This window comes from Pelodiscus sinensis, chromosome 2 (genome assembly GCF_052426305.1).
Source record: "Pelodiscus sinensis isolate ZL-2025 chromosome 2, ASM5242630v1, whole genome shotgun sequence".
NCBI classification, from domain to species: Eukaryota; Metazoa; Chordata; order Testudines; family Trionychidae; genus Pelodiscus; species Pelodiscus sinensis.
This window is the reverse complement of record NC_143053.1, coordinates 40,967,706-40,991,845: the sequence shown is the minus strand read 5'-3', so window position 1 is coordinate 40,991,845 and position 24,140 is coordinate 40,967,706. Positions and strand designations below refer to the sequence as shown.

The 24,140-nt window shown below is 47.7% G+C and overlaps 1 protein-coding gene across 1 annotated transcript; it reads right to left on the bottom strand.

Annotated features, from left to right (window-relative positions):
• Positions 1 to 20,041, bottom strand: GDF6 (growth differentiation factor 6). The gene is made up of 2 exons (XM_075920343.2): positions 19,523 to 20,041; positions 1 to 7,753 (listed from the first exon to the last, which is right to left on the bottom strand). Exons 1-2 carry the CDS (start codon positions 19,824 to 19,826, stop codon positions 6,897 to 6,899), a joined length of 1,161 nt encoding a protein of 386 aa, XP_075776458.2. The 5' UTR covers positions 19,827 to 20,041; the 3' UTR covers positions 1 to 6,896.
• Between the last annotated feature and the right edge of the window lie 4,099 nt (positions 20,042 to 24,140).

The following is a 24,140-nucleotide window of genomic DNA, read 5'->3' as shown; positions in this document are numbered from 1 at the left end:
CCATGGCATACTGATACTGGAGCTGATCTGGTAATAAAACAAATGGATATGTGGATGAGTTCATTAATAAACAACACAAATTCAATTCAGTTGTTCCAAGGGAGACAACCCTGTGAAATGATTCACTTTGGCTACATCTACACTGCAGGCTTCTTGCTCAAGAACTGTTTTGTTCAAGAGTTCTTGTGCAAAAGGTCTTCCACAAGAGTGCATCCACACTGCCATGTGCTTTTGCGCAAAAGCGTCCATGGCAGTGTGGATGTTCTCTTGCGCAAGAAAGCGCTGATGGCCATTTTAGCCATAGGGGTTTCTTGCGCGAGAAATTCATATTGCCTGTCTACACTGCCTTCTTGTGGAAGAGCTCTTGTGCAAGAGGGCTTATTCCTCATGGGGAGAGGAATAACTCTTCCAGAAGAAGCCCGGTTTTCCGATGCTTTGCTGTAAATTTACTTGCGCAGGAACGCGTGTGCAGTGTAGATGCTCTGCAAGTTTTTGTGCAAGAACAGCTGTTCTTGTGCAAAAAGCCTGCAGTGTAGATTTAGCCATAGAGTTTGCAGGATCTAGGCTACAATTTATAAGCAGAGATGATGTTTTCCTATGTGTTTATACATTGACTCTCATAATAGGGCCCCAATTTCACCAGAAGAATATGAGCACTTCCACAATACAATAAATGAAACAACTAAAACAATTAATTTATAATAATTCATACCAAAAAATATGCACACAGAAAAATATGAATTATGTAACATACTTGTAGAATCAACTGCTTTAAACAAACAGTAACCTACATAGCATATTCACAGTCTGGCTTGAATTCCTAGTTTCGTAACTCCTTAGACACTTGATATTAATGTCAGCAAGGATCAAAGTCTGGAGCCTTCATTAAAAGTCATCGGACTAGCATACTATTGTCTGGGACTGAGAAACCCCATCAAAAATCAAGGCTCTATTGTCTGTACAAAGAGTCCGTGCCCTGAAAAGCTTAATAGATGAAAAGAAGCACTCTTGCCCCCATTTTATAGATGGGGATCTGACACACAGGCTGTATCTACACTGGGCCACTTATTCCGGAAAAGCAGCCGCTTTTCCAGAATAACTTGCCAGCTGTCTACACTGGCTGCTTGCTTTTCCGGAAAAGCAATGACGATTTACTGTAAAATTGTCAGTGTTTTTCCGGAAAAAACTATGCTGCTCCCGTTCGGGCAAAAGTCCTTTTCCGGAAAAACTGTTCTGGAAAAGGGCCAGTGTAGACAGCACAGTAGTCTTTTCCGCAAAAAAGCCCCGATTGAGAAAATGACGATCGAGGCTTTTTTCCGGAAAAGCGCGTCTACATTGGCCACGGACGCTTTTCCGGAAAAAATGCTTTTCCAGAAAAGCATCCTGCCAATGTAGACACGCTTTTTCCGGAAATACTTATAACGGAAAACTGTTCCGTTTTAAGCATTTCCAGAAAAGGGTGCCAGTGTAGACGTAGCCACAGAGTTTAAGGTCTTTGGGACCTAATGATGCAATGAGGCACCTATGAGATTGTCAAAGACCTTGGCACTAAGCTACCATTGAAATCAGTCTCACTGAGTGTCTATCTGTACCTTTAGGTGCCTTAAGAACTTTAAATGTGATCCTGTGTGATTTGGCCAAGGTTACAGAAAGCTGGAAAGTTAAACCAGAGCTGAGTACAGAAACCAAATCTCCTGTGTTCCCAGCCAGGACCTAAACCACAATCATTCCTATCCCATCTTTCGTTTTAGTACTTTCTCTATAAGACCAAACATACTGAAATTCCTCATGACTAAAAATGGTGGATTCTAAATTAAATGCTTAGAGACTAGCTTTGCAGAGTGAAAATACTCCTCATGATCTTCTCAGAGGCCGAGGTCATGGAGTCTGTAGCTAGCCTAGTAAATGTGTGGAAACAACTTTTAGAAGATCTGACTAAGAAACTGAGCTGGATAAAAGCTCCTAAACTGTTCAGGTTCCAGGGGATGTGTTTTCCTTGTGCGAGTTAAAATACTTGTGAGAACTATTTCCAACACTCACGCAAAATGTAGGGTGACCAGATGTCCCCTATCACAACCATCCTGATTTTAGAGACTTTGTCTTATGCAGGACACTATACTCCCACCCCTGAAAAAACAGCGTCCACATTTTTCACTCTTATTGTCTGGTCACCTAACAATTTTGTATGCCAAAAGAATGACATGTTTTACATGAATCTATCACATGGATCAGGGAAAAGTGCAGACCAGCCTTTCCCTCTCTCATCCCACAGAAAGACCAAGGACAGAAGCAGGTGGTGGGAGGTGTGGTGCCAAATCTCCTCCCTTGTAGTAAAAGAATAGTAGGAATGTATTCAGATTTATAATTGCTTTTACATGGTAAAGAAATAGAGACTACAGATATGTAGAAGTACAATATTAATGAAAGACTCCTACAATAAATGAGTATATTTCAGCCAACATGCTTATCTTTTTATTCATATACTACACTACCAAGGCTGAGGTGCAGTAACATAAATTAGACTTTATTGAAATTTGCTTTTTGTTGCCTAAGTTCTGTACCATTAACTCCCAAGTATAAATTCAGGTCAATCAAACTGCTCAAAGTCTTGAGGCCTCAAATAGGGTTTTAAGATACAAAATGAGGGACATAAAATAAAATAAAATAAAATAAAATAAAATAAAATAAAATAAATAACATGGCATTGCACATTACCAGTATTAATTTGATAGTCTAAATAGCTTTTGGCCCACTTCTGATCTCAGTTACAGTAATGTAAAAACCCAGCTATTCCATTACTTTCAATAGGTCCATACCTAATTGCTATAAACATAAGGAAGAGAAAAATTGGGGCTGTTGTCTACAGGCTTGATATTTTGATTCAGCTTTTCTGATGTAAACCGCCTCCAATAATAAAAATGAATACCCAGCAGATCTGTGTGGGAGCGAGATAAAATAGGATCTAAAATGAGAACCATCCCTTGTAAGGCAAAAAAAGTGTTTTGTAAGGTTTAAGAGTGTGACCATCCATGTGTTTAAGTCTTTGTACACTTTTATTATACAAATATTTCATGTTTAAATGCTCTGTTCCATACCTAAGAATGAAAGGGATTTCATTTGTACACTGCTAGTATACAATTAGTGTTTGAAAAGTTGTCTCACATTTGCTGGTATCTGTTTCCACAGCCTAACAGACCCTGCTCCCTCTTCTGGACAGAAATGTAACAAGGAAATTGTTGCCTCCCTCTGACTAGGCTGTTGAACATGGGGAGCTGAATATGGGAAAGAAATGTTACAGTCCTTTGGCAACCTTCAGAGATGTACTTCCATTCAACTATTACATTAGGGTTCATTTGCTCTGTACTAAGAGCTTTCAGGATTTGTATGAAAGAGCCCAGAAAACATCCATCAACAATCTCTGCTCAGCTCACAGGTTAATACATTTTTTTAGAAAGAGGAGAATGGGAAAGAACAAAAATCCACCAATCTCTCAAGTATTTTTGCACCAAAGATAAGGGGCACTGCAGAATTTAAAAGGAAATAAGCAGAAATGCTATGGTTGGCAATAGAGGACTTGCCAAAAAAATGTGCCCAGAACATGTCATACAAACAATGTCAAAACAGATTCATAAAAAGAATTAAAAAGTTGTTTGCTTGGGTGAGAGTGTGGGGAGGGTTGGACAGGGTGATAAGGTCTTAAATAATTTCTCTATTACTTCTAACCAACCTCCACAATGTCACTTCTGAGATTTCAATAAATGTAGCATGACTGTTTACAATACAATTGCACCTAAATATACGAGATAAGGGGTAATACTATAAGCAAAATCCTTTTTATAATAAAGGGATTAAGATGATTAGGATTGAAAAGTACACTGTATATTTTAGTTGGAACAATAACTGTCTGTACATCTGCTATTGTGTTTTCTCATTAGACAATAACAATTGAAAGAGAAATCTCATAATTTAAAAACGTCTGGAATGTGCTCTTTTTGTTGAATTTCAGGTTTGCATACAATGATTTCCAGTTCATAGTATCTTATTCCTTGCTCGTGTTTGGGTACAGACACTGTTGCACACATTTAAGATACATGTTTTGCCTTCCCTCAAGCTTACAGTGGAAGCCTGATACATAGTAAAACACTCTAAAAAAAAACCTCTCAATTTAGCTCAGAGCAGCGATCAACATTCACAAGGGAAGGAACACTTCGTGCCCTATTCACAGAGTGAACTGTATTTTGAAAATAAAGTTTCAAATTAAAAATTGTATTTCTTAATCTAATATTAGCAGTAAGCATGAATCATGTTTAAATATTAAAAATTATTGTTATCTTGAGATTCAAGCATATTACAGCAGGACTCTTCTATTGAACTCCTATCCTACTGGTGTCAAAAACTATGGGCCCAATCCTGCAATCTTTTATTCAAGAAAGTTTCCTAATGAATGAAAGTTTGCCTGAGTAAAATCTGTTGAGTAGATCCTGGGAACAGGTAGAAATGCCTCCTTCAGTGAAAAGAACCTTGTCTGTAAACATATTTCAAAGTTTCTACACGGGGAGAAGTTCTTTAACTCTTGTGCACAATAGATTTAAGTTTCCTATTAAAGGAATCAGAGTAAATACACAGTGTGATACTGCTGTTTTCTGAACACCATGTGATAAGAGATCAGGATTCTTCTCTTATCAAAACAGTTACTCAGTGAATCTTCATTATCTAAGAGATAACCAGGAAGAAATTTAATAAATATTTTACCCATTGCATCAAAAATAAATATCATTTATAAAACATCCAGTACTTATGCTTCTCATCATAATACAGTGTATAGAAATATGTCCAATACAGATGATATTTACAAATGTTCGTCTGAATCTTTAATGCATTCTTCTTCCAGTTACATTAAAATTATATAAAATCCACAATGTCATTTCTGTCATACTTATACCATCAATGTATATTAAAGGTAAAACTAATTATCTTTATGAGAATACAGAGGGTTTCAAGTAGGAAGAATGGCTTTGAATATTATATTTGTCATCGTTTTAGAATTGCAGCCAATGTTTAATTGAGAGGAATTTGATATTACTTAACCAAATAATAGAACATATAAAAGCAAGTTGTCTTTTTGAAAAACAAGTTTAATGATACAGTAATAGCTGTAGTATCATCCAGTAAAAGTGTATGGTAAAAATGTTCTGAATATTAATTTACCTCAGATAAATTTAGAGTTGTAAATACTTGCATTATAGTGAGGTAGCCAGTAAAAAAATTCTTCATTATTAACACAGAATTTAAATCTTGTAATAATATTTTAAGGAAATGATATCTTTAAGGAAGAATGAAAAATCTGATTAATGCTTAATTCTGTACAACTCAAATATAAATTTTTAAAAATATTAGAAATAACATTTTGAGTGCATATAATGTTTTGTACATTTAAAAAAGAAATGCATGTTGTTCGCCTCCATTTTGCACTTCTCAGTCTGTTTAAATAAACAAATATTTACAGCTTTAATATGAACAACAGTGCATCCAAAGCAAATGTGCATTTTAAATTATTGCTTCTGGTCGAGTCCTTTTATTAATTATTATTATTAGCATTTTATATTATTAATTATTATTATTATTATTACTCTCATCTTTTTTCACCAGTTTGAAGCTTTGTGAAACCAGATAAGCTAACAGTACTACAATTCCATGAGGGGGAGTCTAAATTTATAAATGTACTAGTTAAAAATAAAATGATTTAGGCATGCTAAGAAGTGCATTTTCCTTAGGTAAAGCCATGTTTCAGACTAAAGGTGGGAAGGAAACAAAAATCTTTACAAATGCTATTTCCAGCACCATATTTCCATATAATACTGTTGTGGGTTGATACAGCTACCTGTGGAATGTGTTAATTGAATAGTTACATGCTTTTTCTTGAAATTAAAAGGCGCTTCCATTCCAAATCACTCCTGTTTGTGTTTTTTCTAACACTTTGCTCTTTTCACAGTTTTTCATTACTAAGTCTTAAAATATAACCCAACTGGTAATTAGAATCTGGATTTTTTTTTGGAGGGGAGGGGGCCCTAGGCTATTGCTGGCTGGTAATTTTGCAGGAATGTGAAAGAGAGAGGGCAGAAACGAAATCACCCTTTTTAGGGAAACTTCAGAAGCAGGAGTCATTCTGCTCTCTGGTTCTGATTGGTTTTGTACTTGGTAAATTTCCTTCGCCCTTAAAGGAGGTATAGAGCATCGGATAATTGTAAGGGAAAAGTCCTTGGAATCAAAACTTTATTGGGGACTGTTTTGTTTTGTTTTTGCCTCTTCTGCTTGCTAGCTCCACGACTCTCCGCATGCCAGCCCAGGAGAAAAATCTTGCCTCTTGCTTTCCCTTAATCTTAAATGAGCTCAGTGTGAACAGGTGCCTATCGCAGCATCTTGTATACATACTGGGGAGAGCAATCGACAGAAAAGACGTGCAGCAAAATGCCCCTGCTCTCTCCAGACTTGAGGCCCACAACGTGAGGCGCAGGTTCCCGTCCAGTTGGAAGGACGCTTTTGCAAAAGAGTGTCCCCTTCTTCCCCTCCCACTCTCGTGCCTCCACTTCCCCCCAGCACTCTGAAGGAAGGGCGGGCTTGAGTCTCCCGGCGCGCAAAGCAGGATCTGGACGGTGGGCTCCCCAGTGGCAGGTTTTTTCCTGCAGACTGAGCAGCCGCCCCCGGCGCTGGCTGGGCGAAGGCAGCTAACACCCTTTCAGCCCTCTCAAGGATGCAGATCAGGTCGGCCAATGCCTCCCCCGGGAGCGGCCCCCCTTTCCCTCCCGTCCCACGGGGGGGGATCTCCGACTCCACCAGCCCCCTCCTGCCCTTTGAGTTCACGGCTCGCTCCCGGCGGGGGAGCGGCGAGGCGCCTGCTACCTGCAGCCGCAGGACTCCACCACCATGTCTTCGTACTGCTTGTACACCACGTTGTTGCCCGCGTCGATGTAGAGGATGCTGATGGGGGTGAGCTTGGTGGGCACGCAGCAGCTGGGCGGGGTGGCGCCGGGGTCCATGGAGTTCATGAGGGTCTGGATGATGGCGTGGTTGGTGGGCTCCAGGTGGGAGCGCAGCGGGAAGTCGCACACCCCCTCGCAGTGGTGGGCCTCGTACTCCAGCGGCGCGATGATCCAGTCGTCCCAGCCCAGCTCCTTGAAGTTCACGTGCAGCGGCTTCTTGCTGCAGCGCAGCCGCGACTTCTTGCCGTGCCGCTTGCCGTGGCGGCTGCTGAAGGCGGTGCGCCTCCGCCGCCGCGCCTGGAGCTGCTGCGGCTGGCGGTGCTGCGCCCAGCCCGGCTCCTGCCGCAGCTCGGCGAACAGGCTCTTCCGCCGGGACCTGGTGAACAGCACCAGCAGCGCCTTCTCCTGCGGCGCGCGGCCCCCGCGCCCGAAGCCCAGGCTGCGCAGGTCCAACAGGCGGCCCGCCGGGGCCCGCAGCTCCAGGCACAGCTGCTCCCCGGGCCACTGCTGCTGCAGCCCAGGCCACACGTCGAACACTTCCCAGCCGGGCCGCGGCGCCCCGCGCAGGTCCAGGCTCCGGGAGGCCAGCAGCCGGGCGGACAGGCAGGGGAAGAGCTGCACGGAGGCCAGGCCCGGCGGGGGCGGGGAGAAGGGCTCGCCCGGGGCTTTGCGGAAGAGCCGCAGCTCCGCTCCCACCAGCTCTTCTTTGTCCGAGAGCGTCGAGACATCAAACAAATACCTCTGCCTGCGCACGGGCGTGGGCGCGCCAGCGTCTGCAAGAGAAAGCGCAGTGACAGTCAGCTCCGCTCCGGACACTTTCCCGCCGCCCCGGCACATGGGGGTGGGGGGGGGGGGCTGGGTTACCCAGGTAGATCTGACCCCTCCGGCGGCCCGGCCCCGAAACCTCCCCCTCCCTCGGCTAACACTTTCCCCTCTTGCAGCGGAGCAGCTAGAAGGGGGAAACTCTCTCTGCCCCTTGCCGCGGGCTTCTCGCACCCAGCTGGGATCCCACTGGCCTAAGAGCTTCTATGGGGGCCTTTTCTAGTGGCAGGGTCAGCTCGCTCCGCTTGCAAGCTGGCTCCCGAGGCAGGCTTCTGACAGGCAGCTCCACTCGGACTGTCCCTCGCCCCTGCGGCTCGGCTGCCCCTTGCGCTGCGGTCCGCGGGCAGGGAGGGGGGTATTTTACTCCGCTCCGAAAGAGAACCCCTGGACTTCTTTTCTGACACATGTGTACGAAGCACAGCACGACACGCAAACCAGATTCCCCCGAGCTGCTTTCCAATAAAAGGTTTACAGCCCAGCAAATACAAAAATGCCCAAAGCCCCTGGGTCTCCCCAGAAGCTAGTAAAGTTTGTGTAGATTTCAATAGTAAAAGTGTCACTGGAGCCAGCGCTCAGCAGCCCCTCCCTCGCAGCGTTTCCAAGCTCAGCTTGCACCAAAGGTGGAAATGGAGCCTAAAGAAATATACAACCCCGGTCAAATTTGTTGATTGCAGAGATCAGAGCTATTTCCAATCCGTGGCTTTCACAACCTAAGGTCCAGCTGAAAAGTCTGCAGGGGCGGGGGTCCGAGTGGGGGAGGGAGAACAGCCGGATGATTTAGGGAAGCCAAAATCTCCAGACTTGCCAAATCGATATAAAAAGCAATACGAATTAGCATGCAGGTACACCAAAGTCACTCTGCGCTGGCTGCCTTTTCTCCCCAAAACGCAGCCAATCGGTGCTGTGAGACACCGACTGGCATTGCGTAACCGGAAACCATAATCCCGGGCAATATTCCTCGAGAGATCCCGGCTCTTTCGTAACGTCCCCCTCTACCCAACCCTGCGCACCCCCTTTTCCCAACAGAGCCATGGGACGCGCTTAGGGACCCAGGTCGACGCCCACCTGGGTGGCTCCGGTGAATTACACTGTAACCGGGTTTCCAACCCTCTAGGGGAGTTTTCCACCTTTGGCCAGGGCACGGTTATATTTCCAGGGAGGGCAGGCCACAATCTGTTTTCTTTCCTCGGGAATATGTGTGAGTCATTGATGAACACAGTTCGGTCCTGGAAATCAGCCCTACATTTCCGTGGGTGACAAAGAGAAAAGATCACTAAATCATCAGTGAAGGAGTTAATTCGTTGAAAAAAATTACGTGGTATACTTTACCAAAGTACTTGACAAAATGACTGTATAAAGATGGATTAATCCTGAGTAAAGCACTTGGATTCTGTCCTGCTGCCACTGAAAGCGGAGACAAATCCTCCTTTGATTTCAATGGAAATAAACGCGGCGCCTTTTTAAATGGAAATACACTGCTGATAGATCGCAAGCGGGTGGTCCCAGTTCATCAAGAAGAGCACCAGGGAATTTGGAATGAGGCCTGTGATTTCTCCCAAGTACCCACCTTGCACTCCTGTAACATAGTTCAACCGAGGAAAGGATATCTTGTTCCCTAATGACTCATTCACTGGAACTATTGTTGTTCCTTCTGAGGAGCAGCAGCAACTTAGGGTTAACTAGTTTGTATCCCAGCCTGAGATACAAACCTGATTCAGTGGGAATTGCACAGTTATTAACTGTCACAGAGCCTACACCAACAAGGTGACAACAACAGCTGTTAAAACAATCTGTGGAAGATAAAAATGAAATATGGCAAGTGCTGCCTAGATTCCTTGTGGCAGCTTTAAAGCGCTGTTGGCATCCCTCCACTGAGGGAAGTGAGCCGGGTTTGGCCTATCGCAGCACTGTGTACACGTGTTTTATCAGCCTTACAGCTGGAGCAAGGTAAAATACGTTCTTTGTGCCCAGCTTTTGCAAGACCCTTCTTCAGAAACAAGTTGGGACCGGAGCCGTAGTTCTTTATGTTTTCCTTTGTCTCTCTATTGTTTTCCAAACTGGGCCTGAACCATCCCCCCGTTTCCCATACACCCAAATCTCTGTCGACTTCAGTAGGAAAGAGGGGTGCCTGGGTGCACAAAGACAACAGGATGGGGTGAATAATTCAACAAAGTGAAGCGCTGAGGCAAGACTCACCTAGCCAGGACAGTGTGTCAGTTTCACAACTGTAGCCTCCCCTGTGTGTGCCGGGCACGGGTGTGAGTGCGGTGTGAGTTTCAGGAGAAGACGCACATTCCAGCAGCAAGAATGTGGATGTTTCAGACAAGGTCCTGCCTGCTTCCTCGCATTTCACTTTCACTGTCCCGAGCACTACAGTCGCGCTGTAGCCAGAGCCAGTGCTACAACCAGTGCAGTTTGAACACACAGCTGAGCCTTCGATCTGCTTAGTAAGGGGCTGTCTAGAACTTAAGGCGAGAAGAGCTAGCTCAGGACAGGCGGCCGCGTTATTCCGTCCTGTTTCTGCTAGGCAATGGTTTTGTAAACCTGCATTCAGACGGGGGTGGGATGGGGTGTCTTGAACTTTTGAATAGCTCTCTCCTCCCAGAGGGATAGGTTGGCCGCTGGCCCTGCGCTCTGTAAGCTAAGCAGCATCCCAGGCAGGGCTAGGAAAGAAGGCGCTCCCTGTATTATCCTGTGATCGCAGTGCTACCCAGGTCTGCTGCTGGATTCCGAGGGGCTTGCAGGCCTTCTTCGCCGTGCCCGTCTGCCAGCCCAAGGCACATGCCCAAACCGTCCCAGCCCTTACTGAAGAGGCGACCAGGCCCCGCCCCAGGCCTTCGACGAGAGGAGGAAGCTGGGTTTATCTAGCCCTGTTGGAGGGGTCTTGGCTTTGATCTCAAAGGAGATACGCATCCACTTTTTCTCGGGGGGGGGGGCAGGAAGGGGAGTTTAGCTGAAGCCCACGTGTGTCAGGAGCCCAGCCCGGTGGGACCAGGTGACTGGATCTGTTTGGTACCAGATTTCTCCACCCTGGAGCCCCCATTGCCCTGCGATCCAAGGTTTGCCGGTGCTCAGAGTCCCATCAGATCCCCTAGATCTTAAGCCTAACTCCCCGGTTCCTGCTCACGGCTTGTCAGTGCCGGCTCGTGGCATGCAGAGAATCTGGCCCTGAGATCGAGATATTCCCCCTCCGCCCCTTTTCCCGGTACCTGTGACCAGGAGGAGACGAACAGAGGGGGCCCACCCCGCTGGGAGAAACAGGCACCTGCTCCATAGAGCCAAGCCCTTTCTGGGGGCAGGGTTCAGCTTTGAGCAGGGGGCTGCAGGCACGTTTTCCAACGGAGCTCCCCAAAGCCAGTTGCGTCAATCTCCTGACAGAAGTTTGAAGGGGGGGGGGGGGCGTTTCCTCACCTGAGGGCACGTGAAAGCAAAGTGTTTCGGATTTGGATCAGGAGGTCTGGACACTTCGTGGCTCCGGCATGTCTCCTGGAGATGTATGCCGTCCAGGGGCAAACGTCAAGTGTATGTTCAAATGGCAGTTATATACACTAGGCAGCGCTGGGGAGGAAAATGCGAAATCCCATGGGAGTTTCCAGGGTTGCAAACCGCAACTGGAAGGTTGTAAATTGTCCGAACAATTGGTGTTGATTCCGTGGTTATTTTCAGCGCTTTCCTGCGGTTAATGAGATAATTCAACTCTTCCAGCCATGGCCTGAACGATCTCGGAGGTGAGGGTTTCAAACAAGAACAGATCTTTTGCTCCTCGAAATAAATTGGAGTCTGAACAGGCTTCGCGCCACATTGGACAGGCCCCCCCCTGGAGAGGAAGTGTACAGGTGGGGTAAGAAGATTTCAAAAGAGGGCCACACCGTGCTGCTACTTGTGTTCCAGAAATTGTTCAGTCAAAACCTTTCCTCAATTGGTACCATTGCCAGTTCTAGTGACTCCACCAAAGGATGCTGGTTATTTCAAGTAAGCAGTTTCCATTCCGATCAGATAAACGCAGTTTGTTCACTCTGGTAACCTAATAATTACAGATGAAGACATAATCCTAACCCATATTGGCATGCTCGCTCGCAGAGCATACAGTCAAGAGGGCGGGAGACGCAGAGGAGCCAGGGAAGAGTGGGTGGGGGAACCTATAAAATGTCTAGAAATCTGAGAAAGATGGATCCTTTTTTAGACGCTTCAGTCAATTTGTTTTCCGTTCTACCTTGCAAGGAACACAGCAACCGTGAAAACACTCCTTTGCTCTGGGCTCGCCCGTTGTGGCAGGCTCCTCCAATGTTTATGGGCTTTGCTTATTCCTTGAAATCAAGGAAGTGGGTTGGGTGAAATCTGTGTCGTCAAACACTGTCAATATTTGCAACCCCTCTCCCCTCCGATTATTTTAATATGTCCAGAACTCCACAAATGTTTTTCCAAGCGCACAAGTGGCTGTTGGAAACATTACATTACAGAAAATACTAAACGGAAAAGTCAGCTTCCAGGTACCTTGCTCTTCGGGATTTACATTTCCATACACATAATTCATGGCTTTATCTTTATTTCGAATTCCCGTTGTTAGTTTAAGTAAAGCTAAAATGTTTGGGGGCTGCGGGAGGCATCTATCTGGAATTTAAGCATGTGGCACTAGTGGGGAAAAGAAAGAGCCGAAGGCAGACCCTCTCTTTCAAATGTGTCCGGGGAAATGAATGTGCTCAGCGGGTTTTGCCTCGCACACTTTTGCGCAGGACACCTTCACGTCACTGCCTTAATAGAAGAGTCTGTGGGAGAAACGCAAACTGGAAGCGCTCCCTCGTGGGAGCCCTCGTGTTATGTACATTTCCTTCTCTTTGTGGTTACGGTGGTTTTACCATCTCTAGGGTTAAATTAATTATTTGGCTGGGATGTTTCCTTTTAACTCCCGGGGTTAAACGACTCCTGCTTCCCCGCTTCACTTTGTAGCAGGCAGACCTGAACTCCGAGGAGAGGCTGGGATTAATGAAGGCTACACAAAGTTTCCCTTTTCATGGCAGATCAGGTACTGGGCTCCCAGCCAATTCATTAGGGCTTAAATCTTAACTTTACATCACTGCAAATTATACCAAAACCGCATTCGCGAAGAATTCTCTTTCAAGCCAGATTTAAACTCAACGCAAAAGCACATTTGCCGTGTAAAGACCATTTAAAGAGTCTCGTTCAACAATCATCTGAAAGTTAACACATAGCCTCAGTAATGGTGACAGGCTGGGTACACGTTGTGTGCACAGTAATAACCCTGACAGGTATTTCTTTCGTAGCGTGAGGTAGGCTGGACTATAAAGAGGCTGGCTTTCTAGCCGCGGCACTTCTCCACTTTAAATTCCGCATCTCTGAGCGTCTTGCACTGGCTTTTTACTAGCCTGTGTGCTTAGATGTAAATGTTTCATTCGCTCATTCTCAAAAAACTGGGCAAGACCACACCTTCCTAAAATTAGTTCCTAATCCTACCAAAAACTGAACAAACGCGGGGGCAGTATTTAGCGCATATTTTACAGTCAAAATGTCCATAGCTGGCGTGCATTTATTTTCTTGGCCATTTTCTTTACTGAGTCTGTGCCTGAAAATATTGGATACTAAATCTTACATTTTAGCCACCTCCCTCTGCAACGGCACTGGGTTTATAGCCAGCAAACTCTGTTCTGGGTTTATAGCCAGCATCCTCTTCCTTGCTGCTCGCTCTCTCCTTTCTTTAATCCCATGAACAAACGTCAACAACGTGACAAAACAGACCTAAGCACAAATTTAAAGTCACAGACGTGTCAAAACTGGACTGGATCATACAGTCCTTATGCAAGAAAAATCCAAAGGATTTTCAGTACCCTTCTATCCAGACTTTTATCAAAGTTGAAATCGCCCTCAGTGCTTCATAGAGTAGGAGACATGGAATAGTGAAATGGCTTCGCTATTTTATAGCAAGTTAACTATAAAGCTTGTTAGTTTTAATTATTTTCGTCTCCTAAACGTTCATTTCTATAATAATATGTAATTAATTAATAAAATAAGGAATAGTAATAATAATCCCCAGATTCTAAAGTATTCCAGTTCCAAAATGATTTGCTTTATCGATCTTGGATTATTTCTGAAGCTAGATTTAGGACGAGTTTCGGGAGAGAAATGTAGGTGGGGGTAAAGACCAGCATTCATTTCAGCACCGGGAGCTAAAATATCTGCCCATTCTTTAGCATACCAGTTAGCATACCATGTCCCCTATGGCTTGGAGACCATCTTTTAGTCATGTGAACAGAGAACAATCGGATTTCCCTCTTGTGGAAGCCGACTAAAGCTCCTAAACCTATTGCAAAACGCCACAGCAGGGCATGCGAAGAGACAAGCATTTCATCTCTCTCTCTCTGTCGCTGTCTCTCGGATTAAGAGAGTAATGAAAGCGGCGCGGCAGCTCGCCTCATTACCGTCTCCTGCCAACCCCCTCCGCTGCGGGTTCTTTGGCTCTTATTTCGCCAGTGACAAACAAATCCGTTGCATTTCGAGTCTAGTTTGAGCGCAGCATTGGGAAACTTTATCCACCTCGGAATTCCAATGGGTCCTTGGACGTGTAAACTGTCTAAGCGGCAGGCAGGCGTGCGGATGGGCAGAATTCGTTCTGATTTCCTTGATCGGTTCATATTTCACGGCAGGGTCCTGTGGCATATAGCTGTGCCCCTCGTTTTGCACCACAAGATGAGAGCTTTCGAAAGAGTAATGACACATTTGAAAAGAGCTCGATCCTACAGTTCTGACCCCCGCCAAATCCGTCCCGTAGGAAACAAGGGAACTTTTCTGGAGGAAAGATTGGGAGATCGGGTTCAAAACAAGCGTTCGGAATTGCTTTAGTTATGTGGACTCCTTCGCTTTCAGGGTGCACGGGCTGATTTACTGCACTCTGCATGGGACTTTAAAGGGACTCTGCGTAGCACTTAAGATGGACCCGTGCCTTTTTATGAGGTAGCGACTAAGATCTACGCAATGAGGTGGTAAACGGTTTTGTTTGTTGTTCCCTAGGAAATGAGAGACTAATGGAGGATTTATAGATCCGAACGCAGGTTGATTGTTTTGCTTTTCCTACATAAATGCTCCTACCCAGTATCCAGAGTGATCTTTGCAGACAGAGCTGGGTCTTTGCCGCAAGAGATCGGTGTTTCATTTTAAAAAAACAAACACAAAAACCAGGGAGCGTCGTGTGGCAATCTGCTTTACGACTGTTTTATACATTTTTCTGTATCCTCCCACTTGCTTCCTCCCAGCTACCGTCCCAACAGCTCCCAGCTCCGCTCCCAGGGCCGACAGAGGAGAAACACACCAGCCAAAGAAAATGTGCCACAAGGAATTGTGGCTGCCCCCAGCCCAAGCCCAGGAACAGAAAAACCCAGCCCTTCGCCCCCTTTCTCTCGCTCGTGCTCAGTGGCAGGATCTCTGTCGCGACCTTCTTGCTCCTGGTGCTTAACAAAGAGACAAGATGTCCCCCAGCCCAGTTCGGCAGGGCACTGCAAACTCGCCGCCACCGCCGCCGCCAGCCCCTCTGCTCTTTCCAAGGCTCCTGCCTCTTACCAGGGATATAAAGCGCAGATTGGAACCTTCTGCAGGCTCCCTCACTTGGGCCGTCTGGTCTGCATTAGGGTTTTTACAAGGGGCTCAAACAAATCGAATACAAGGTCACCAAATAATTAACAGTTGTGAATTCCCTCCTTCCCCATTAAAATACTTCCCTGCTTATATTTCATTTGCCTTTTGCCAACGACAACACTGCCTGGGCAAAGGCTCTGCACTGATCACGCCGCACCGCGGCTCTAGGTCCACCCAGAAACCCGCTGTTTTGCATAAACATGCTGCACAAAATGAACTTCAAGTGGGCTTTGCATTCCTGGTCTCCTGCCACAGGAACAGCCGGGACATGTTCAGATTTTGTACGAGGACGTCCTCTTCCCCCTCCCCCATCAAATGGAAACAACAACAACAAAAATAACAATCAGATTCCTGTAAACGTCTTCATGAACTGTCCTGCAAGTATCATGAGCTTCCCTGGGGAAGACCCACTTCACCAGACCTAGCCTCTAAGGGGCCACAGGGCTACTCTTTGTTTTGAAAGTTACAGACTAACAGGGCTACCCCTCTGAGACTTTTTAGCCTGCAAGTGTAAGACGCGCTGAGGAAATGAGACGATCTATATCACGTTCAAATTCATCAGTCATTTGCAGATCTTACTGTGTTTTGCTGCATAGACCCCCCCACCCCCACCACCACCCTTCCGTTTAATTAGGATTGCCTCTTATTTGGAACCGACCTGGTAACTTTGCATCCAAAAGGGAAATCTGACATTAACCTAAGAGCCAACCCGCCTTATTCTTTGGAAAGCAGCTCGCCCTGACACTGCCTTTGTGTCTGACCTATTCTGCATTTCTTCTTCTTTGCCAATTTCCTTGCTGATTTCTCTCTTTCGCAGCTCCCTCCTCTCCTGCCTCCTGTGTCCTTGCGGTTCTTAATTGTCCTGCTTTACTGTGGAGCTCCAATGCTGGGGGTCCTGAGGCCAGCGAGCACCATCTGCGTTTTAATGAGTTACTTCATGTGCCAACAGTAATTTTCCTACATTCAGCGAGGTCCTGTCTGATCTGGAGACCGTAACAAGCGGGGTGGGGTGGCAAAATGGGGGAGGAGGGGTTCACAACCTATTCCCTCCCTTCCAGAATTATTTTAACGCTTTAAAATAATGCAGTATAGTGCGGCTTCCTTCCCCTGTCAGACTATCCCGAAAGTGATCTCATTACTGTAGGGGAAAGAAAACAACAACAACACGAAGGGGAAGAAAATATTTGGAGTTAACCGCGCTCGCCTTCTTAACTTGTTACTGAGACAATACCTTCGCTCGATTTTGGGTGTATACTGGACGGATCTTTGGCTGCAATCCCATGCGTTAATCCAAGAAAACCCTTTTAAAAAAAGTAATTGCAGATCATCCAATAAGAAGATCTCTCTTACTCCGGTTCACTCCTCTAGAAATTCTGCCCACCCGGGGAACAGGTTTGGGAACTGAATGTCTTTATGTGGCCAAAGGATTCTTTGCCCTCTTTATACTCCGCCCCAATGGTTATCTACGAACCCCTGCAATTAACAGGGTCATGTGGGCAGACAAGGTATGACTACCACTGTCTCCTCCAGAATGCCCAGTTAGGTAAATAGCAGCCTATCTAATTGGGTCAATTGGGGGGCTATATTGTCTGCAAATGAATTGACAGAAACGTTTCTGAGCAGGAACTGTTCAGCAGCAATACAACTCCAGCTCGGCAATTAACTGGGCGAGGAGCCCACAGGGAGGTGGGCAGTAAAAAAGCTACCACTTCAGAGGAACGGAAGTTCTCTTGAAGTTTTTGGTGATGTGCCATTGGCTGAGCCACTTCATTATGGAAGACTAGACAATATTTGATATGTTATGACATGAACACTCAATTAGATCACTGAGTTGAAATACTCCAATCAGCGGCTTGATGCTAAGCAACCCATAGAAGGTCCAGCACAAGGTCAAAGCCTGTGACACATCAAATCAAAATCAATGGGGGAAAGCCTCTTTTTCTTCATCAAACCGGGACTTCTGTTCGCAAATCACTTCCCCCAGAGCAGACCCCGCCATGCAGCGAGACGAGCTAAATTTGTTAAATTAACTGTCTTTCCTCTAGTGATCAAGAATCAGATGATCTTGAAGGTGGTTTTATGCGGCTTGCACTACTAGCGCTACTTTTCCTCTGCACGCAAGTCTGCGGGGAGCCGAGCAGGGGAATTGTTTGTTAGGGCAGAGAGGGAAATCTCATTTCAGAAAATAACTTTAAACAAATACACACAACCGGAAAACGAAGCTTTTCCTTTTCTTTTCATGTATTCCTAGACACTACCCCTGACCTGAGGGTATTTTCCCCTCACACAGAAGGAGCCGTTACAACACAAGCAAGCAACAAAAAGCACTTCGCCTTTACGGGCATATTTTACTTCGCGTCTAAAAACTGTTCACGGCTCGTCCCCAGCATCGCCGTCCTAAAAGCGACTCCTGAGCGAGCAGATGACTGCGAACGAGCGACGCTTTTAAAATTAACCCCATCGGGGCCACATCAAACGGAGTAGACACGGGGGGATGCGGAGTTTGAAAACACATTTGCTTTTAGCCCTCCCGAGCTTTTCTTCCTTGGCCACCTGAAAAGAACGAGACTGGAACGCGCCCGCCTATTACCTCGGGACCTGCCGGAGTCGTGGTCCGAGAGCAGCGTGCGAAGGCAGGCAGGCGCTGGCACTCGGGACGAGGCTGTCGCTCCACAGAACAGACAAGAGGGTAGGGGGCAAACAAGTCTCGGCTGCTCTTTATTTTGGATTGAAGCTGGGCACTAACTACCAGCTCGTGTGTCTGCAAAAGAGCCACGCGGCGCTTCAAAGCTGACTTTTATCCAAAGACTAGTCAAAGATAGGCAGTTAATTAATGAGCTGTCCGGGGCGCTCAGGAGCGAACGGACCCGGCTGAAATAGCAGCTTGCTCTACCCAGAGGTGCAGTTCAGGTTGTAGGGAGCGCGGGGGAGGGGGGAAGAGAATTTACAGCCCTCTTTAAGAACCAGGTAAGTCCTCTGACACTAATGGCTCACAAGCCAAGGTAACAGCCCAGTCCCAAAGGAACCTCAACTTCCCCGGGACCACTGCAAGGGCTGTCAAACTCTGGGAGAGGCAGTTCAACTACCTTTCAATGTGAGACGGTCTTAAGACTGGTCTTCCCTCCTGGTCTCATGGGGTACTCAAGAACAAGGCGGTCTCCGCCCGCTCGCATGGATCGCTAAGATTAACCTGTTGCAGTGGATGAGGGAGAAGAGCTGATGCTCATGCACAACACAACGCAAAAGAGCGAGGGAGTGCAGATCCTGCAGCCACCGGAATCCATGAGGTCGCCGAGAGTTAACCCAGGGGCTTTAATGGAAGCGGGATCGGGCCCAAAGAGAAGGAGCAAATCAAAGCAACTTTCAACCCTCCCCGCTATGAGTTTTGCGCCTATCAGCGAAAGCTCTGCTACAAGACTTCCCTGGATGTAAAGTGCAGCTTCCACGAACTAGCCGGCACTTCTTTAGAAGAGCCCAATTAAACGCAGCTTCCTACTCTGAGTGATTGCAAACGGAGCTGGTCTCGTTCCAGGCAATCTTGATAAAAGCAACCCTGATAAATTAGAGCCGCTGTAGGCAGTAAATGTTTGCCCGCAGTCGGTTTGAACTTTCTATTTGCCTTCCAGCTGAAGCGATAAGAGCGATCCTTTCTTTTGCAAGAAGGACATAAAAAGAGGAGCCGTTTTTTTAAGGCTACGTTTACGCTCAAGAGCGGGTGCATCTTTAAAAAAAATAATATCCCTTGCAAATTCAGGAGCGATCGTGCACGGCTCGCTCATGTAAACCCACGGTCACTGCAATCCGGATGGAGCGGCTACCCTTTTTGCTTTTTAAAAAAATCCACTAGTTAGTAATAAGATCCGACTTCCCGATCTTTCGCTTTTTACAGAAAAATCCAAATCAAAGATTCTCCTCCGGAGACCGGCTGTGGAGCAAATGCAGCCCGGCAAGAAAAGCTCTGCCACGCGTGGCTACATTGGGAACGAGCTGGGCTTACTCGGGCTTTGGGCTCGAGGAGCGGGCTCCCATGCACACCCCCGCACACCCGGGCCGAGGGATGAGCTCTTTGAACTTACCTCGTCCCCTGTCTACAAAACTAGTGATGGTATTGGCGGATTTCGAGGACTGAAACAAGCTGGCATTGATCCCCAGTCTCTCCGCTAGGGAGTAGGTCCTGTACAGAGACAGCATGTACTCGTGGGGCTCCGCTCGCTGCTGCGCCGGGGCGGGGATGCCTCGGGGGGACCTGGCCACCTTCGCCTCTCGGCGGCTGCTCATGGCCTGGCTGGAGGAGCCGATGGACGCCAGCTGGAACCCGGGTAAATCCCACAGGAAGCTGATGAGGAACACGGCGGAGAGCAGGGCCCGCGCTGCGTTCATAGCGAGCGGCTCCCCGGAGCAGGGCGCAGCGAAAGCCCCGGCCGGCGGCGGACAGAGCGAGGGCGGAGCGCAGCAGCAGCGGCGGCGCCCGCAGCCCGAGCTTCCGCGGCCTTGGGTGCTGAGTGCGAGCGGCCAGTGCGGAGCGGGGACTGTACCAGCCCCGGGCTCGGGCCCGCCTCCCTCCCTCCCAGAGCCACGCCCCTTGCAGCGGCGACGGGGGAGCGCGGCGTGGGTGACCCCCTCCGGGGGCGGGGCCGCTGCCACCCGGGGCGTGGCTATGCGGGCGAGGAAGCCGCAGGCCCCGCCCCCAGCAGCCGGGCACGAGAGAAAGGGGCAGCGCTGGGACTGGTGGACCCAGAGCTAGACTAGGGAGACGCAGAGCCCGCGGCGACCCCTCAGAGCGGGGAGGGCTGGGAACAGCCGCAGCGCAGGTAGCCTTTGCCTGGTAAGTGAATAAGGGCGGTGTCCCTGCTGGCCGGATTGAGGGGCACCCATCGTCTGGGTCCTGAGCATGAGAGCAGGGCGGAGGGAGAGGTAAGCGGCGGCACCTTCTGCTGAAGGGAGAGTCAAATAGGAAACACCTCGGCACTGCCAGGCTGTGTCCCCTCGGGCATCCAAATGAGACACTGCTTCGTGCAGACCTGTTAGGATAATATGCACATTGCTGGGTCACCTAAGCCTGAGCCTGCCTTGGGGTGGGGCGTGATTACACCACTGAGCCCTGCTGCACTTAGCTTTTCTGGGGGAGGCTGGGACAGACCCGTGGCCTCAGACCTCTCTTCCTTCTGGCCTGCTTGGTGGCTCCACAAGATAGAGGGGCTGGAGAGATAAATGGGGTTATTCTCCCAAGTGCTGTGTACTTGTGCCCAAGTGAGATGTGGCTCCGAGTGTGCTGTACACATCTGTATAGGGAGGTTGTACTTTTCCTCTGTTACAGCCTTTGATCAGCAGTGAAGTAAGTAGCATTTTTTTGGCATTTTTGTAACAGTTCTCAGCTCTCCAGCCCTTGTTCAGGGGCAGAGGGGAGTTGCAGACTTAAGTAATCAGCTGTGATTCGAACTAGCGTGCCACAAGATCATGTTAATGAAGCGCGGGATATTTAAATTCCCGCTTCATTAACTACTTCGATTGTCTCCATTTGCATCCCTAGTTCGAACTAGGGATGCAGTGTAGACATACCCTAGGAGAGTAAGTGTCCCAGCAGTACAGGAGAGACTTTTCTCCACGTGGCCCATTGTATAGTTGCTCATTATGCCCAGTATGGGGCCTTTCACCTTCCTACAAGCATTTGGCAACAGCCTCTTGCAAGCAGGATACTGAGCTTGCCGGGGTTTTCTTGTTGAAAAGTTCTGAAGCCAGGAATCTCAAGTACTTCATGTATATTAATTAATTCTCATACATTCTTATGAGGTGACTGTTTTTAGGCTGATACTTGGAACTTTGGGCTGGGCTTTGGTGGACCAGTAATGTTCTATTTACATATTCATAATTTGTATAATGATTAAGAAAATATGCAAATAAAATGTTGCCAGTCTGCCAAAAGTTTGTGAATGGGTTTGCTGGTCTCCAGTATCAAAAAGGTTGGAAACCACTGCTGTGTATGATGGAAACTACTTCAAATCAGGGTGTGCAGTAGTATCCCCAGAACTCCGAGTTCAGCATCTATGGCCTAGTACAGGGTTTCATTGTAGTCTCAAAGAGTATGTCTTCTCTGCAGTATAGAGGCATAGTTGTTAGCCTGAATAGACGTATAGACATTAGCTTTGAGTGAGTTAGTGTGCAAAACCTAGCAGTGCAGCCATGGCCAAGTGGCTTGGACTTACCATCTAAATATGATCCTCTATTAGTATGAATTCACAAAATATTAATTTCTCTTCATCACAGAGAGTACTAGTAGGATTTATTCAAATCTGGAAAGCATTGGGTGGGGATTTTACTGGCAAAGTATTCAGGGCAAAGTTTTCTAAAGCTTTTAAGTTACTAAGCACCTCAAGTTCCATTGCCAGTTAGCAACCTATCGTCCATTCAGGGCTGGCCCACAACATTTTGGCACCTGAGGCGGGGAGCTCAAATGACGCCCCCATGACCCTTCACCTGCCTGTTATGTCTCTTGTGTTCTCTTTTCTCCAGCACAGCATTCCACCATCTCTGTGGATCTAGAGCAGAGAGAATACATATGCACCAGCAGCAGACACAATTTTCTACACTCTGGGTCCTACTCTGGTGCTCCCCCCCCCACACACAGTCTGGTACCTGAGGCGGCTGCCTCAGTTCACCTCATGGTAAGGCCAGCCCTGGATCTGTTGCTTTTCAGGAAATCCTATGGTCCATTGATATCCAGATCCTCAAAGGTATTTAGGTGCCTAACTCCCATGGGACTAAGTGCCTAAAGTTCATTTTTGAATATGGGACTTAAATTCCTAAGGCATGTAGTAGTTCTTAGGCCATAGAACTGTGATGAATGTTCATGTTTCAGAGGTTTATTTTCACTCATAAGATTCTCTCAGTTACCGAAATCCAGCTTTTCTTCCAAGGAGATGGACTAATGTCTCCCTTGCTATCTGGCAAATTGTTCCTGAAGGCATTTGGCCAAAGCCATCCCTAGGTTACAGCAAATCGAGGCAACTGCCCTGGGCTCTGCCCTTTGGGAGCCCTACAGTTCGGTGCTAGAGCAGTGACTGAAAGCCACCCCCACCAGAATCTCCCCTCTTCATTCCCCCAATGCCTTCTGCCTGTTGGTGGCCCTGTTGATCAGCTCCTCCCCTTTGCTCCCACCACCTGGCAAGGATCAGATGCTTTGTGGCATCAAGATGTGCTGAGGGGGAGGGGAAAGGAGCGGGAGTGAAGTATGCTCATGGGAGAAAGGGGAAGAGCCAGGCAGGACAGGAAGAAGTGGGGTTGGTGTGGAAAGAGGCGGGCCTGAGCAGGACATTGGGGGAGAGGGTGGAGTCAGGGAGTGGCCTGGGCAGTCCTGTGGGGGAGCATTCCAGTAGAAGAAACCTGGCTGCTATGTCCTGGGCCGCACACTGCCCTAGAGACAGCCCTGCATTTGGCTGTTGCCTAGGGGAGCTTAGGATGGGTTGTGCTTCCTGCTGCAATATCCTAAGTGATGGTGTGTCAAGCTCCCCTGTCCATAATGTGGCTTGATTGAGGTGCTGAACAGTTTGTATAGTGGGAAGTACTAGGACCTGTTGCAGACTGCAAATCTGTTTATATGTATTAATGTGTGTCTGTCTTTCTGTCTGTGGGTACATCTAAACTACATGGCTCCGTCGACGGAGCCATGTAGATTTGTTTGTTTGGCGAAGTCAAATGAAGCCGCGATTTAAATGATCGCGGCTTCATTTAAATTTACATGGCTGCCGCGCTGAGCCGACAAACAGCTAATCAGCTGTTTGTCCGCTCAGCGCGCTAGTCTGGACGCTCCCCTGCCGACATCAAATCCCTTTGTCGGCAGCCCCGGTAAACCTCATCCCATGAGGAATAACGGGGCTGCCGACAAAGGCTTTGATGTCGGCAGGGGAGCGTCCAGACTAGCGCGCTGAGCGGACAAACAGCTGATCAGCTGTTTGTCGGCTCAGCGTGGCAGCCATGTAAATTTAAATGAAGCCGCGATCATTTAAATCGCGGCTTCATTTGACTTTGCCTATGTGTCTAATCTACATGCCTCTGACGACAGAGGCATGTAGTCTAGACACAGCCCCAGAGTCCATTTGGTCAAAAACTAAATAGTAAGAGCTAAGGTCACCAAGTTCAGTATGTAGTTTCCTCTTCTCCTTATGTAAAGCAAGGTCAGGATTTGGGTTGTGCCAGGACAATGGGAAGCCCCAGGAAAATAACTGTTTTCCATAACATGCAATGGGGTGCTTGGAAGGGAGTTGCTGTTCAGAGGGATGAGATACTTAGAGTGGCCATTGGGGCAACAAGCCCACAGAGAGCTAACCTGCAGAGTGTCTACTGGGGGCAGCCGTACCACCAAGGGATTGGCCCAGCAAGGCTGGGGCTCTGCCATCTTGCCTGCCTGCACACCAGTAAGTAGCACCTACCCCAAATCCTTTTCTCCCCTCCCACCCCTGGGAGGGAACAGGCCCCTGGGGGACTTGGAGGGGGAGCTTTGGGGAAGGGGAAGATGAGGCCCTGGGCAGGCTGGAGTTGATGGCCTGATGGGGGTGGATGGGGAAAAGAAGGCCCTGAGTGGGGTGGAAAAGAACAGGCCCCCAGTAGACTGTGGGATGGCCTATTGGGGCAGGGGGAGAACAGGCCCGAGGCAGGCTGGGAGGGTGGCCTGGCATGGGTTCGAGGAAGAACAGGCCT

Excerpts from the sequence above, each read along its gene's own strand:
- GDF6 (XM_075920343.2), bottom strand. The coding sequence starts at position 19,826 with ATGAACGCAGCGCGGGCCCTGCTCTCCGCCGTGTTCCTCATCAGCTTC. Across the intron at positions 7,754-19,522 it reads TTTTGTAGACAGGGGACGAG|ACGCTGGCGCGCCCACGCCC; the intron begins GTAAGTTCAAAG and ends TTTCTCTTGCAG.